At 39.8% G+C, this 17,733-nt stretch overlaps 1 protein-coding gene across 14 annotated transcripts in view; it reads right to left on the bottom strand.

The window, feature by feature from the left end:
• The window catches only part of SVIL (supervillin), a 100,984-nt gene extending 84,961 nt beyond the window's left edge, over nucleotides 1-16,023 (bottom strand). For all 14 annotated transcript variants that reach the window (XM_069006553.1, XM_069006550.1, XM_069006549.1 and 11 more), the window contains exon 1: nucleotides 15,936-16,023. In XM_069006553.1, coding sequence (XP_068862654.1) covers nucleotides 15,936-15,999 — 64 coding nt within the window. In that variant the 5' untranslated portion in view covers nucleotides 16,000-16,023. The remainder of the gene's footprint in view (nucleotides 1-15,935) is intronic.
• Nucleotides 16,024-17,733: the final 1,710 nt, after the last annotated feature.

Consider the following 17,733-nt stretch of genomic DNA (forward strand, 5'->3'; position numbering starts at 1 on the left):
CTTGGCCCATCTCTCACTTCCAACCCTTCTAGAAGGACTGGAAGAACACCACAGTGTTCATAGAAACACCTGGCTTCTATGATAGGAACCACTGGTATCCATCCTCTGATGGACAGTCGATATGAGAAAGAAGGGGAAATACTTATTAATATATTATTTTGCTAAGGAAAAGCCTAGATTTCCTACTAACAAGGTTTCTCTTTCCAATGGACAGATTTGTGATGAAGGTTTGGGATCTGTTCAGTTCTTCCTCTGTGGCAAGTAACTTTTGCTGTCTCCTGCATGGATGCAATCAGCACAACTTTGGCTACCTGCATGTGACATTCAAAAGCCTCTTGTCCACAACAGTCTTGAACTTTGTTTTCCATCATGACATACATCTTGCAGATGTATATTTTTATTTTTCCACCTGATCTCATGTATAGAGACCACATTGTTAAAGCATCTTTAGTAAGCAGGAAGAAGGTGGGCAGGAGAAAGTTTCTTTAGCACAAGTCCCTCTTGTAGGAAAAGGGCTCAAGACTGAGCAATATGGAAGAACTCACGCTTACTTAATCATACAAACTGCAGGATTAGGCAAGTGATAAATATGCTTTCCTCTCAGACAGCTCTGAAGGCCTCTGTCAAAAAGGCAGCCTGTGTTTTACACCCAAAAGCAGACGCTGCCTCTTTAGTCACCCTATAACAAGGGCTGCTGAAAGCTGAGGTTAATAAAGGATTTTCCTTCTCTCAAAATTGCATCACATCTCACTAAACATTACCAATTTCCTTTTGCACTCTCAGAACTGATGAGAGCTCTTGTAAGTATTATTTCTGATAAAGTGTATTTCAAAATTTAAGACTTTTTGCATATTCATGGTCACAAAGCATCTCTATTAGACTTACTGACTGCTGAAGAGTTTCCTCTTAAGAAGAAATATTTCAATTTCAAAGCAAGTTGGAATGATTTTCTAAATCATCCTAAACCTTAAGAATCTATTTAACATGTTTTGAGATTCACAGTTGTTTTCAGGCCTTTTGCTGGGATTTAAGAACTGTTTCATCTATGTTTACAGTGGTTTTTTAGCTGTTTCTTGACCAAACCAAATTAACTAGTTTGGTTTAGATTTTAATTTTATACAACACCTAAAAAATTTTTCCAGGAATTATTTTCTTTTTCTTCCTTCTACAGATTGCGCTACTAAAAGGGTCCTGTGGTACAAATTTTGAGTCGAGAAACACAGTAATGTGTTCTTCCTTTTCACCCTTTCTATTTAAGAAAGGAAATAGTATTAGAAGTGGAACAGTAACATTAATTTCAGTAAGACCCTACACTTTAGAACTTTAGCCACCTGATTCCAGGGTAGCTATAATCATGTTCAGTAGTTTTGTCCATTGCACTACTACAGTGCCATAGGAGGAATCACAGGATATTCTGAGTTGGAAGGGACCCACAAGGACCATTAAGTCCAACTCTAAAGTGAATGGTCCATACAGGGTATGAACCCACAACCATGGTTATTAGCACCATGCTCTAACCAAGTGAGCTAATAAATATGGGGGATTGGCATTGGCATTTCTCCTAAGTTTAATCAATACTGTCAAAAAATGCAATAGCAACTGATTGCTACCTTGAGTAAGTAAAGTTAGTGAAGCATCAGTATTCCCTGTAATAAGGCTAGTGAACAATACAGATTCTATATAACAATTGGCAATTTTCAAGAGAGCCACCACAGTAGGGCAGCCCAGCCACTTTATGACAAGTGAACAAGTTTCTGAGCCAGAAACTGTAATCAATTCAGTGACAAAAATAAGCTCAAAAGACATGAACAGCAACTCAACTACTAGAAGCTGATTTATTTCCACAGTAGCTGGATGTAAATACTTCCTCTTCCCTGCACTGCTAGACTTTGAGTTCTGGGAATACATTAAGAGATTGAGAACCTACATCCTACACTGTGGCTCCTTCCAATTGTTGTATTGTGTTAAAACTATTGTGAGAGTATGTTCAACCTAGTCAGCCAAGAATTTTACCACCTCTATAATTAACTCTGGAATCTGACATCATCATCCCTTCAAGGTTCTCTTAAAATTTTAATAGCCTGGTTTATGAATATTCATTTGCCAGCATTACACTTCCAGGGATTTATGAAAACCCAATGGCATGTCAGTGCTCAAAGAGGTTCTATTATGTCTGCTTCTTCCTTAGCATATTTATTACAAGTCAGAAAGTGCACCAAGCCTGCAGTTGGTCCAGCCATCTGGGTCGTTTCATAGAGATGAAGTGGCACAGCAGACACCGAGTGCTGCTGCTAAGGGTGCCTATTAATCCCTCCGGTGGACGTGGTGTTTCTCTGCAGGCCTCATTGGTTCTAGGCTATAAAAACTGTTTCTCCCTTATCTCCTCCTGTTTCTCTCCTCCTACATGCCACTGCAATTACAAGCCAAGCACACGACAACCAGCCCTTCAAAGGCTGCTCCTATGCAAGAGAACAGTCACCCAAACCACAGAGTTTATCAGATGTGTACAGGCAATTATTCCCCACAGTCAGCTTGTTTCAGCAAGCGCTACAAGTCAGATGGAGCTGGTACACTGCAACAGCTAAAGAGAGTTTGTGACACTTCGGTCCATTACCAAGAGGCATAAACAGTTCTCCTGTATCCAAATGGATAATTTGTTTGACAACTTTCTGTGTTTTCCAAATTGTGACAGTGCTGAAGTTTTAGGCCACTGGCTTGGACATTACTGTATGTCACAGACACATGACCCAACCATCCCCAGATGTGAAGCATCTCCAGTTTTAAAAGGAGAGCTCAATAAAAGTTCATAATGCAGGTAGATCAAAAGCTCTTACGAATCTGACTATGGCAACAAATATTTGGAGCACAGCGTATAAGGAATGTGAAGTTCAAGGCTACATTTAATGTATTAAACCAGGTGTGTATTAAGCCAGAAGCTTCCTCCTAATAATCATGCAAACTGTAAAACAAAACTAGAAAGCCAAATAGTGTCATTTCTTCTATGTATTCCTTAGCTATGTTTCTCCTTTGTCAGCAGAGGCAGCTCAGCAAAGCTCAGAACTACTTTTGTCACTTCCTGGCAAAACAAATTTAATTAGGACTTTCTGGAGTTATTGTCAAGCCTTACAACAATTTATGCAATTATGTGATTTTCCCCTCAGCACCACTGCTTCAGAACAAACAAGGTAAGAGGTTTGATCGGTCATAAATGAGCATTCCAGGCTTCTGGTTTCTGTTTCTGCTCCAGATAGTTACGGAACAATGAAAAGCTCTCGATTTGGAAGAGTAATTTCCAACAGTACCATTTGGCAAATGCAATATTTAAAGGCATCTCCATAGTGAACTTGTAGACTACTCAGCAGGAAAAAAGAGAAGACAAATGTAAATGAAAAATAACAAGTAATAAAAAAGACATAATCCTTGAAGGGAAAGGGAGGAGAAATTAGAGATCAGCAACTGAAACAGTGGAGAAAATAGGTCAGAAGTCCTGAAGGATGTAATCATGATCCTACTTTAAAAAGGGAAAGGCTAAAACTGTGACTGATACGATGGCCTATGGGCCAATCCAGAGAGTCTGAAGTGCCATAAATAAAATGGCTTTATAGAACATCATCACTTGCAGTTTTTCACCTGATGCTTCCTCTGGCTCCCAGGTCACAGTCACTGGTGTTTGGGAAGACTATTGTAAATTCTTACCAGAGCCTGGGGGAAAGCTCTGCATTACAGACAGTCCTGGACACTGGCCAGGGTACAGCAAACACACATCACTGTGGCTAAATTACACTATTTCTGCTTTGCTTCTGTAGAGAAAACAGCTTATTTGGACTTGTTTGTTAGCTTCCTAGCCTTCTTTGGGGAGAGAATAATATATGCTGTATCTTCAGAGCACAAAGACCTATTGTCAAAGTCACAAGCTCCCTGTTTGCCCTAACCGGGTGAGATCCTTTGTGGTAGAGGGGGAAGGGGAACATTTCACTTGTATGGGATCTCCTTTGGAAGCAGAATGTTTTTTGTTTGTTTGTTTTTTTTTAATTATTATTATGATTATTTCAGAAAGCTACAGAAGTTTAAAATAATTTACTTCAAGAACTTCTGAGCCAAAAGCTTGATTGTTGCTTTGCTAAGAGCTCCAAAAGTAGGTGAAAAAAATTCAAACTGAGTCTGGCCTGCAAAACTCTACCACCACCATCAACCCCCTTTACTTACTTATTTTTAGTGGCTTGCCAGTTAAATCTCTAGCCTGCCACAAAACCAGGTTTGGGTAGATGTCAACCCTTAAAGCTAAACAGCTACAACACTTGGCAGGTGGTTTTAAGAAAGACTTAGCTACAAAGAAAAACATGATAGGCTGGATAAAGCTGAATGCCCAATTTTTTTTGGCACCCAATACTCTTGTAGGATATATAGCCATGTTGGCCAGCTTCAGGGTCCTGAATTATGTAAATATTTCCAAACATTTTGAGCCTGTCTGCCTTGCTGGACCACCCACAGGGAGTACAGCTTGATGGCCATGGGAACAATACCACCAACTACATTGTTTTTTACTGAACTCTACTGAATACACTTAACCTCCAGTGAACTGACAAAATTACTCCTCTGTGGAGGAAGATCCACACACCTTCCCAGCAGGAGATGCAGTAAGGCATCCTTTTGCAGGCAGAAGGGCACATCTCAGCTCCATCGGCTTTCATGGTTAGGTTTCGCCCACCCGTTTAGGAATGTGCAAGGGCCACACTTGTGCTTTGCTCCCCTGCTAACAGTGAAAGTGCTTAACACAAAAATCTGTGCTTGTGGAAGCAACACAGACACCTGAAGACTTCATGGTAATTCAACTAATTGTTACATGTCACAAGAGAGAAGCAATTCAGAAGTGTTAATCAGCCTGAAGCTCATTTCAACTCAAACCGTTCATTAGACTCTGAAGCTGAGCAGCAGGTTGTTGTTTCACAGACTGAGTCAAAGATATGAATAAGGAGTAAAATACCCCCAGGTAGCACAGGAGGCATTGTCAGGGTACAGGTCATGTAAGTGAAGTCATGTTGAGAATGAGTAGTTTATTCCTCCTAGGGCGTAATCCCATGATGCAATACTTAGATTAAATCTTAGACTATTATCCCAGCATATCAACCCTGTCTGCTCTAGCAGAGGTGTCTGAAGATCCTGTTGAAATTAGCTCATTTATCCAATCAAGACAGTAGAAACAAAAACATGAGAGAGCTCCTCTTCTGACTCCTGGGGATGGTGCTGTGCAGGGCCAGAAGTTGGGCTCTATGATCCTAGCGGGTCCCTTCGATCCTAGCGGGTCCCTTCCAACTCATTCTATGATTCTTAAAGTGCTTCCCTTGAAGATACCTCTACCCTTCCATCTCAAAGCCTGGTCCCTAATCCTTGATCTCTCTCAACTCATGCTTCTCTCCTCTCTGTCTCTCCAAAGTCTTGCACAAGGAGCAAGTGGCTGCTGTGGAAGGCTGCTCGTGACACCAGGAAGTACAAGAAAGCTAGCCTAGAAGTTCTTGATTTATCTGAAGCATTTGCTGAGAGGATTATGTGTGGAGTCACTTTTTCCCTGACAATTAACTTCCATGGAGTTGTGCTGTCATGACATTTCATGGTCTGCATTCAGTCTCTCACAGGCACTGGAAGTCACTTATAAAATTCTACTCAATTACTGGCCTCTAGGTTTAAATCAGAAATATTAGTCCATTTAATATTTCACTAGAAATGTGCTACTTCTGTGCTGGCTTCAAGCTGTAAAGTTCCTGTGATATCAAATATAATTCTTTCATAGCACTTCAAAATGATACCCAAATTTCACTTATACCTGTTTTTACCCAAGTCTAAACAACCCAGTACAGGCAGTATATGAGCTTTGGTCATTCAAGACAAGAGTTTACTTATATGTCAAAAGAAAGGTGCAGAACTAACTAATTTAAAGAAGAAGACTGTTCAGACTTGAGACCCCGTGACACAGAGGCAAGTAGATCATGGGCAGTTTTAACACTGGACTAGAAGACACAGCAGTAGACGTGGTCCAAGAATCAATAGAGTGTCTTTTAAAAAAAAAAAGAAATTCTCTTTTGCATAAGAATATTAGCCCAACACTAGCACAGCACATTTTCCTACCTATCTTACCATCGTTTGCTTAAGTCTCTAAATCAAGCAAACTGAGGCTATCATGAGTATGGTACACCTTGAGTCACAAACATTTAAATGTTGACATCCCAGCTGATGAGGTGAAAGAAAAGCACTGAGGAACCTCACAGAGCTCACAGGCCTGCCAGTTTTTGTGTCTTCTCTAGCCATCTAACCTGAGCAAACACAGTGTTCCCTACTCACTTGTCCTACACTCTCACTCCCATACTGAACATCTCTTTTCAAACCTCCACTGTTCCTCTGCTGCCAGTTCAGCACCCATGCTGACATAGCCATAGTGAGCAGGTCTGGGCAACCCACAGGGCTTGAGAGGAAGTGGAAAAAACTTCTGACAGAGAAATTCCCTGATCTGTGTGGCCATTTAGCCAACTGATACTACTGGAGAGAGTGGTTCTGGAGCAAACTGGGAATGGAAAGGCAAGTGGAAAGGATTCCTAAACTGGTATTTTACAAGCAAGGCTGCCATTTCCACTATTCCTATCTGCCAATCCAAACCATCAGCTGCCTAAAGTAGTCAGAAGAACAAGACTGGTAACCCTGGACTTAAACATCTGCAGGAACACGATCCAGTAGGTGTGTTGGAGTGTCTAACATAGGAGGACAGCAATCATCATTCCTGACAATAGTCAGAAAGGATGGGACTGGCCTCACCAGACAGTATCCAGTTCTCGATGCATTAACAAAAAAATGAGATCTTATTTTGAAACTTACCCGCCTGAAGCCTGAATCCACTCCAAGACAGCCCTAAGCACCAGTCTACAAGCAAATGAATAACAAGGCTGCTCTTGGCCTCTCTTGTTTAAAGAAGGGCAGCTATGAAGAACACAAAGGTTCATCAATGATTTTATGGGGTTTTTCTGCAATTAATAATTGCTAGAAATCCTAACTAATATGTCTGGAATACATTACTTGCTCAGAGAACAGAATGTTGGACAGAAGTGTCAATACAATGTTCTTGCCTTTGACTTAACCCCTACAAATTCTTATGGCCAGCAAATACACAGTCCAGATAGCCAGAAACATGATTAACACCAGAAAATATAAGCCTCTATGACTCACTCTGAGTAAGTGCCAGGATGGATCATTTTTCTTTGCCCACCTAAACATAGCTCTTACACATAAAGGGTTGTGACTTCATCTAATAACTGAACAGCAAAGGTTTTCAGCCTCTGATAGGAAGAGAAATGCCAAACTTTTGCATATAAAGGAGCTTTTTTTTAAATTCACAACCCTTTCAGTTCCTTTCAGAGTTCCTCTGATCCGAATACCTATCTCTTATCTGGCACACTATGCTGTAAATGACCATGCAATCATCAATCATGAAATCTGTCCTCTTGAGCTCTGATGAGCTCAAGACAACCAATTCTTTGCTACTTTTTCAAAGAACTTAACCTATCCAGGTTTTCTACAACTTAACCATGCCATTCCTACCTCTGCAAGATCTCCATCTGGACAGGTCACTCCTCAGATACACACAGCAATCAGGAGCCCTCATGAAGGCTTGGTACAGATTCCTGCACCCCAGTCCTGCTGGCACCAGCCCTGAGCCTGCCTGGCCCTTCACTGCACGACTTGCAGCTGCTCAAGGCAGCAACATGTTTGTGTAAGTGTGTTTGCCCTTTACACACACGTGTACACACACATATCTGTCTGCCTGGTCCCCCACTCCTCCAAAATCCCTGGGAGATATCAAGGGTAGATTTACATGGTATTTCATAAAATTTACCTTTGTCAGCACACACGGTTAGTTCAGTTAGTCCTTACTGCTCTGAATAAGCCAAAAGAACCTTATCCTTTGTAGAAATGTCAACAAGGGGGAAAAAAAATCAAAGTTGTCCACACATCAAATACAATTTTTGCAAACAGATGTTTCTTCCACAAGTGTTCTGATTGACTAATGTTTTGGGTACAAAACCACTCTAGTCAGTTGAAACACAGTATTCTAGATGATTGCTATGTAAACAGAATTGACCACAAGAAAGCTTCTAATGGTTTTGTTCATTCTCAGTACAGTTGGTTGACTGAAAGTGCAATGTTGATTTTTTGCAGAGCTACAGTTTCCAATAATTCCACATATAAACTGACAATGCATTTTGACAATGCTGAAAGTGCATCTGTCACAATTACATTTGTAGCATACCTTTACATATCTGTGTACTGATAAACAGAGTATTTTAATATACAGAGCTCTATAACCAAAACATATTCTGTGCTATTTTTAAAAGTATAGTTTAAAGAATGGAAGTAAAAAAAGATGGGAAACTTCAACCTGGTAATTTGGTATTTAAATCTGTAATGCAGCCTTTAAAGACCAGAGTTATTTTAGAGGTATGAAATGAAGTTCCCCATTCTAAAACTCAACCTCCATCTATAAATGCAAAGTTTCCTTACTTGCCAAACCAACCCTTACTATCCAGTCAGAATGAAAGGATGGAGGTTGAGCTGTGTTTTCAAAGTGTACAACTGTGTACAGTTCATACAGCTTTTGCTGAGTGCAACTCAGGGAGTTAGCATATGTTTTTTGTTTGAAACAGGTTAGTAAAAACGAACTCTAGGGCATGCAGTAAGCTTTATTTGCCTCAGCCTCAAGTTGCTTAGAAATACCAACACTAAAGCCTTGAGTCTGCTTTTCAAATGAATTATATGCTCTGGATGTTTGACTACAATAAGAAATATATAATTCAAGGTTAGCTTTACTCACTGCAAAAACCAGCTACTTCTGTTCACAAAGATGAGATAAAAAAGTGAAATCCAGTGCTGCTGGAGCAACACCTGTGTTGGTTGCTCAGCTCCAGCTGCCTGTCTTAAAGCATCTGGCAATTTTTTTTTATTGGAACTGAAGACAGGCAGGTGTTACAATGACTGACACCAAAGCCAAGTGAACCCACGTCTCAACTCCCAGACCTAACTTGTGGCTACAGGGGCAGCCTTACCAAACCCTAGACACTGCTGGAATGCCAACAGCTGCCTGAAATGCTGCTGCTTTCAGTAGGATTTCACCTTGCTTTCAGGGCCAGTTGCCACTTAATGGAAAATGACATTGAAATACTGTCCATTTTTCACTCTAATATAAACAGTTGGGGCAATTATTTTCTAAGAGTTACAGAGTTATTCTAGCTGTCTCTGAGGCTTAACTGGGCTTCTTGTCAGAAAGGGCAAGATTGAAATAGTCACATGTGAAGCACATATGACTTGCATATTCTCTAGATCATTCGGTGCAACTGTTTTGAAACATTAAGCCACACTCCTTCCTCCTTCCACAGAGAGCTGATAGGAGACAGTGCTACCTTTGTTATATTTCGGGGAATAGACAGTAATTTTGTCTAAATCTAAGGCTGAGATAACAGAGCAAGAATGAAATCCTGCATATCTTTGTTGACTGCCAAGACTTTTACAGGTATAAGCCACAAGGAGCACATTTGGCAGTCATTAACTCCACAGAAACATTATTTACTTCTCACACTACTTTGGCACACAGTCTCTGGACTAACACCTCCATGCAGACCCTTTGTAACAGATACTGGTAACAGCATGGCATTTTTTGGTGTCAGACAGCTCAGTTCTTTCAGGAAATTGCACACTTCCTTCATAGCAGTCTGATGGAGGCTCAAGTTGCTTTAGAAATATATCTGGCCTTAAATATTATTACACAGGATGCTTGATATCCAGGTTCCTTGTGATGATTTTCTTTGTATACATGAAGAGAGACATGCCTGGAAAGCCAAATTATTTTAATCTGGGTCTTTGAAAATTGACTTTACAGATTTTTTTTTTTTAAACTCCGAAAACTGGCATCATTAGAGCAAAGAGAGACCGTTCCATCAACTAAATCCAAATAAATCAGCAAAGAGTTAATGCATAATTGCTGCACTCTCTCTGCTGAAAGACTCCCTTCAACACACCACCATGTGAATCAGTGACATCAGAAGCATTTTTATCACCAGTTACCCAATGCATTCTTATCTGCTTAAGGCAGACTCCAAGTAGGACATGTTTTGCTCATTAAAAATCACAACCTTCCAATGTGTCTATTAACTCTAAAGTGTCTAGTTGGGAATATAGAAAAAAGCAGGGAATTAATAAGGTGAGACCATTGTGCACGCTAATTCCTTGGCAGGCTCACTGTTCCCCTCCAGGAGTCACATGGAGACTTCTCCATGGAGAAACAGAAGACAGAAGCTTTTGCATTCATCAAGAAAAACACTGCAGACTGCAAGGCCTCTGCAAAGTGAATAATCTCAGCCAGCCTGTTACTGCAAACTATTCCACAGCTTGTGCTTTCTGAAAATTACAGTGGAATTTCCATCCACAACAGCCAACACATTGGGGAACAAACATGAACTCAGACAATGGCAATTTAAACTAAATAAGCCTGTGCAATTTTCTCCTCTGTTCATTATATTAATGGTTTCTTGGACAAGAGCTGATCTTGTGAACATGTTCTAAGAAAGTAAAATGACAATGGTACATTTAAAAAACCCCCAAACCACAAACCACAAATTCCACACATTCTTAATCACCTTTTGCATAAACAAGTGTACTAAACTATATACAGCTTTCAAACCGCTTCATCAACATAGAGACAAGAGAAACTTCAGCTCATGCTGTGTTATGCTGTGTAAGACAGATACTTTCCAAACAGAAAACTGGTAAAAGACTCCTCTGACCTATCTAAATGTCTTGGTCACAAATGGTTCAACTCCACCATCTCCGTGTCTACCTGGGCTCACTGTGAAGGAAAAATGTGCACTACCATTTTACTTTTCCTGTACTAGATAGTTTTGGGGAGTTCTGTGTACATTTATAGTGTGATCTTTCTTCTCTGTATAAAAAGTAAACATGACATAGTTTAAAGACAGATTAAAACTGCTTCATATCCCTACTACCTTTATCCCATATAAGCTAGCAAATACAAAAAGTTTAGCAAAGAAGTGTCAAGTGCAAAGCTATAGTCCTGCTGAATAAAGCTCAGAGAAATCTGAAATCCTCCTTCCTACTGGAAATTTTTGCTAAAATTGTCATTTAGCAACACAATCAAGACAAAACAACATGGGAGAGACAGAATTAACTTTTAAATAGAGATGGGGAGAAAATCTACCTGTTCTAACAAGTGTAAACCTCTGCTGCACAAAGAGGAGCTGATATTGTTACTTTTCATTAATCAAAGTTTCCTGCATTGCACCATTAGTGCACTTGAGTCTGAAATTTAAGTTAAGAGCTTCTGCACACTCTGGGGTTTCTGAGTTCCATATCTGATGTCTCTGTGGTCTGTTTCAAGGCTTTAAGGCATTGACACCTTCTAACAGCTTTACAGGAACACAACCGGCATGTTAAAATGGTGGAGCAATTTATAGCAACTTGGTTTTTAAAATATAGGATCATATAAAAAAGGACACTTATTAAAAATACTGATTTTATTGTAAGCAATGTAAAAACATTTAGAAGTCAGTATCAGACTGAAGCACACATCTTTTAAACAATACAAAAATTAAGAAGCTGTCTGAAGGAGTATATTGGTCAGGCAGTTTCTTCCTAACCCTCACTGCTTCTGCAGGTAGAAGGATTCAATCTCCTATAAAATATGTAGATAGAGGTGATTATTTAAATATATATCTAATGAAGTCTGTGTGAGAAAGATTCACTATATAGGGGATTTTATTCCAATACAATATTCCTATCCCAAAACTCATAAAGTGGTTTTAAAATAGTAACGCTCCAGACATGTTCTGTCTTCTGGTATTCCCAGGGCTAAAACAAAGGTTTATATAATTCAGAATAAAAATTTTAGATCCATTTGACAGAGAAATACAGTTTTATAATCCAAATAAAATGGAAGGTGGCCTTAAATTGCTGGTTCCTGAAAGGGAAATTGAGAAGCAGAAATTTTTTTGTCAAGGACACTATTCTTGTGTTTCTGGTGATTAAAATACAGCACCTGAAATACCCTCAGAGCAAGGAAACTCCCCTTCCAATGCCCCGGTCCCTTATGTTCCACCCCCCCTTTAACAGGCTGGAATAAATCCACTCGCATTTCAACCTGACAATGCTGCAAATTTTCTCAAATGGTTCAAAGAGCTGCAGGACAGGAAGGTATAACAGTGCCAGTAACTTCTATCTGCAGTGTCCTGGTAGCGTTTAAAACTAAGAGAATGGAAAGTTGGAGGAAGTTTTCTTCAGAATGCTCCAAGTCTCAAAATAGAGCACGGTACTCACATGTATTTATAGAGCTTTTTAAACATGAGAGAAAATTACCACTGAAAAGTTTTGTTATTATAGAAATGTTCTTATAGCCGTTTGTAGTACTGTGGCTAAGGTTAACATAATAAAACTGAAAAAGAAAAGAGAAACACATCGCACAAACCAACCAGCAACAGGACTTTCCATTCATAGCAGAGTGAACTCATCTTCTAAGCAAAACCACAAGAATAAAAACACAAAATGCCTTAAGGAAGGCTGAAGGACTGGCATGCACAGGCTGGAATAAACCCACTTGCATTTCAACCTGACAATGCTGTGAATATTCTCAAACAACTGGCTCGAGCAACTGCGTGCAAGCTCCCCGAGTGAGGTGCTACTTACTTCAGAATCCTGTAAAAAATCCACTTGTCTGCCTTTACACAAAGAGGACAGAAAGAAGGTACAGATGCAGCAAAAGGGGTCAAAGTCTTCTCAAAATAGTTACTGATAATGCCTGAAGCTCTCTTTGGCCAAGTACTTCATAATTCTTGTTTTAAAGAAGTTTCTCGCGTCAGCTAAGATTCTTTTCCCAAGGACCTAACACTCACCCGCTCAGAAAACAGAAAAGTGACTTCACAAAAGTTACCAAATATCAACATGCATGGCTGGCAAGTACATGTGCAGTCAAGATGATTCAGATAAGTCAGATAAATTTAGAACAGCGCTTTCCTAAAAGCATGCGTTCACCAAATGCAGTAAATATGCAGGAGCTATATCCAAGTGCTGATTCCAAACATCAGAGCAAAAAATTTATTAGTGAAAATCTCCTTTTAAGAGTTCGCTGCCATCTGAAGTCCTCAACAGTGTTATTCCTTGATCTGCCTTTAGTATTTCCATCCATCACTGGTTTTATCCACATAAAAAGCTATAGGCTCTCCAACCTCAGAGGACTAAGCCAAATGCAGTGTGGCAACTTCACATAGGACCAGCCTTTTATGGTTGGAACAGTAGAGCTTTGATACAGCTAATCTACCATAAATAGCTCTTGAAACTCAGAAGGATCAAATCAGCTGTTGCAACAGTCCCAGCCTGTAGCTGCTTCAAATCCAATTATACAGTCAACTCTGTCTTGCAGCTCTCCCTTTTATTCCCCCCCCATCCAAAACATTTTTAGTCCTCCTCCTGCCAGAAATTAGAAGCTGCTAAGGCAAACACAGCAGAATTAAACCCATTAAATAAATTTTGAAACAAATGCACAAGTATTCTTACAATTACCTTAAGGAAGACAAGTTTTATTCTCTTAAAAAACAGCTTAAGCAATTGATGCCCATAAAAAAGGAAGTTATCAGTCATGACTTACAATACAAACACATAATTTGAAATAAGCAAACAGTTCCAAGAGCAGCCAGCACAGCTTTAAAAGGTGGGTGAAACAAAGCAGATAAACTCCATGGAGCACTATCCATGTCCCAGATTAAGGCATAAAGCACTGAATTGCTTGCATATTTTTTCTGTAACCTAAATACACTTGAGAAGTACTAGAATACCCTGTTATAAATCCTTGAATTACAATGTTTCCTTTCAGGTAGTTAGAACCATTTTCCCACAAAGAAGTTGAGAACTATAATTTAAGAATTCTTGCAGAATTAAAAGCTTTCAAAATACATGTTTACTAACCATATAAGTTGGTATAACTGAAAATTACCACTAGGACTACAAGAGCATAGTAATTACTGAGAAACCAGTGCAGTGACATTGTTCTGAAAAAACCAAAATCAGGTTTGGATCCAATGAAACATAGGTGAGTAGCATTGTCTTCATGGTTCACCTCACAGTGCAAAGAAACAGTGCACAAGGCAAGTATGTAAGTATATGCAAATAAAAGGTATTTTTTCAACCATATGTTATTAACATCCCACCAGTCTTCCAAAACATCACATCCCAAAACATCAATTACTCCAGTGCAACACATGAACTCTGGTACTTCAAAGGGGAAGAAATGTCTTGTGGGCAAAGTCTGTATCTTTGTCCCCTACAAGCACGTAAATTCTGAACATTGCCAGGGCATCCTCCTAAAGTACTGGGCAGGACATCTACATGTAGGCGTCAATCCTTCGTATTCAAGCAAGGGTAGAAGAGGATTGCCAATTCCTGGTATGCAAACTGCTTTAAGGGCCTCTAGAAGCTACTCTAATGGAAGGGCCAAAATATAAAAATAATCATTTTCTACTTTGTTAGCCACACACCATCTTACTCATCTTCGCACTTGTGTTAAATTTTATCATCTCAGTTAAAGAGCCTAGGTTTTAACTGATTTGCAAAGCATGTAACATACCTTGAACACAAAAAAAGTCATTAGCTGCCTACAAAGACAGAACAACCTCAATTTAGTGTGGGTGGGTGAAAAGAACTTGTTTGCTATCTCCACTAAATTGTGCAGGAAGAACCCAGGTGGATCACCTTCTGGAAGTCTCAGTAAACTCAAAGAGCTATAAGAAGGTACAGACAGCTTTCTCTTTAGGACCTAACAAATGCCCAACTGAATCAATTCAGATACATGGGGGACAGTGAGCTTTTCATTAGCATGGAGTAAACTCAGCATGTGACAAGCAGATAAAACAGACCAGCAAGATCTGCCTGAGAAAGTTTATCACTTTGAATAGAGCTTGTAGAACATGTCACATTATGCTTTTGCATTGTGGTAAAAAAAAAGTAGCTGGACCAACTGCTGACAGAAGTTCAACAGAGCTCTTAAAAATGCAGCAGGCATGCTTGCAGCTGGTATACAAAAAGAGCAGCCGAGAGCATTCTGCCACAGCACAACCACTGGTGCTTTATGGCCTATCCATAACCATTAAAATCCAAGGTCTTTTATTACTGTGGAATTTGAAGGATGCAAGTTATGACATGGAAACACACCCCCTCTCTAGAATCAAGACAGGGATTGCTTGTTTCTTTTATAGAAACCACTCTACATTCATTTTCCATATCACACGAGAAACTGTTGAAATGTTGAAGATTTCATGTTTGTATCTAATTTAAAAAAAAAAAAAAAATCCTGCATGTGCTTTTTCATGAAACACAGGGTTCTGTGACTATAAGCACATAAAGCAGAGCTGCATACCACAGAAATGCAGCACTTTCTTCCTCTTCCTCCCCAATACAAAATTTCTGTAAGCACAGAGTAGAGGAAGCCACAGACAACACATTAGTTAACCACTATCCCTTTACAACAAGCCTAAGATCAAGAAGGTATCTTCCAGACACTATCAGCTCTATCATCAAAGAGAGTGAGACATCATGTACTTCTCAAGCCACAGGTTCTGTTCCAATGAAGACAGAAGCACAAATTAACAGACACTCTTTTGATACCAAGGTCTTGCTTTGCAGGAGAGGATATGTGCTTCAATGAATAACAGTCAAGAAATAACACCAGGGTAACACACAGTGAAGTGCACACAGTGTGCAGTCTGGATTAAGCATTCTCTTATTTAACAATTCAGCTTCCCAGTTTACAGATATCTTCCTTTCAGCTAGGGAGCGGAGGGGAAGGAGAGACTTCCCAGAAAAAAAACCCCAGACAAATTTAATAAAAAATGACTTACCAGCATCCATTGTTAGAATCATGACCCCACTTCTGTGTCCCAGGAAGCAGGAAGCCTTACCCATCCAGTGATTGCGAATGACTCAGAAGGACAGCATGGCTTTGTTTCAGCTTATATCTTCTGGCTCATTCACCCCTCCTCCCTTTTGTGGGATAAAAGTGTTGCCTGTGTCTGGCCATCCCTATTGGCTCAGCTAGGGGAACCTACTCATTTAGCACATTCAAGTTTCTATGAGAGCCTAAAATGACTCACAGAGGATTTTTTATTTATCTTAAAAAACCCCCCAAACACAAAGAACATTAAAAAAAATCCCAAACCCAACACAAACATTTTCTGACTTTCTGGGAGAAGAAATTCTTCCTTCTTTCACTGTCAGACACAAATTACAGTTATTGCAACAGGAATGAACAATTCCCTGCGCTCTGACTTGAGAAGGTGGCAAGTCAGGGAGGACAGTCCCACAGTATTCAGTAATCCCCAGTTCAGCTTCATTGTCTGCCCATGGGAATAAAGCCACATGTTTTGTGTAAAAGGCCATGCCCCCCAACCCAGTTTATCTTCAATGCAAACTGTATATAATCCAAAACTGAGCATCTTCTGGTCTGCCAGGGAGGATTTGATCTTCCATTTTATTTTTAAGTAGGCAGAACAGTGAAAGATTATTGTCTTACTGAAGACACATACCCAGATTCTACAGGTTTAACTCTGCAGCGAGGAAAAATATGTAATATTTTCTTAACCTCCAGGACTCCCTAGGTGTAATAATTGGTATAGTCTAGGCTCTGCCTGAAGAATTTGGAAAGCTGTTACAATCTATTTGTGAGCCTCCTCTCCAGTGAGATAATAGTGTTAAAAAAAAATTTAAAAAAAATTGATCTGGTCAAGAGATATCACAGCCCATTGTTAACTTGGATCAAACAACCAGACAACCTAAAAAGTGCATTTGGGTGAGCAGCTGGAGGGGGAAAGGAATTTATTTCTTTCTATATTGCAAAATCCTTTAGAACTTGCAGTCAGACCCCGAAAGGGAGCTGCTGTATCTTGACACCATGAACTGTCAACAGAGTTGATATGTGTACTTAGGGATTCGGCAAGCACAGAGAGTGAAACACCGGTGTTCCTTGCCTCTGATAAGAACTACCTTTTCTAAATAAAGCGTGGACATATTAGGCTACTGTCTCACCACATTACTCACCACCAGATAACCTAAGATTCATAACTCTGCAATACAACCACAAGTGTATTTTAGAAGTGTTGCTTGTGGTTGTTGAAATAAACAGAGTACTCCCTCTCCTCCCTCCTTCTGTTTTTAGAAAAGGTATCACTTGCAAGTCACAAACACCAAGAAGCCACTAATGAAGTCAGAATCCACAATTCAAAGAAATTAGCAAAAGCAGTGCAACTGAATCATTCTTCTCAGATTTCTTGACCCCCTCTTGCTTTGCAGTGTGGCTTTACAGCAACACACTTGAGTCACTACAGTTTGGGGGGAAACACATTTTTAAGGTTGAAAATTTCTGATGTTTTCAGTAGGGCACTGCAATGAAAGCTTTGGGAAGAGGCATGAGTAATTCAGATCCTAGAAACAAAACTGAAATCTTTCAGTGCATGGAAATTAGGGAGAAATTACCCAGGTGGACAGGCTGCTCCTCAAAAGCCATACTACAGAAAGAAGTACAGTGTCAGAACTGAATGAATTACTGGCTTCATCCAAAGTTTACAATTCTCAAATAGTCAGGACACTGTTTTGACCATAATGAATAGCTAAGGAGATTTGGCAACAGCCCAGGCCATGCGC

The sequence above is a fragment of the Aphelocoma coerulescens genome, chromosome 2 (genome assembly GCF_041296385.1).
Source record: "Aphelocoma coerulescens isolate FSJ_1873_10779 chromosome 2, UR_Acoe_1.0, whole genome shotgun sequence".
Classification (NCBI taxonomy): domain Eukaryota; kingdom Metazoa; phylum Chordata; class Aves; order Passeriformes; family Corvidae; genus Aphelocoma; species Aphelocoma coerulescens.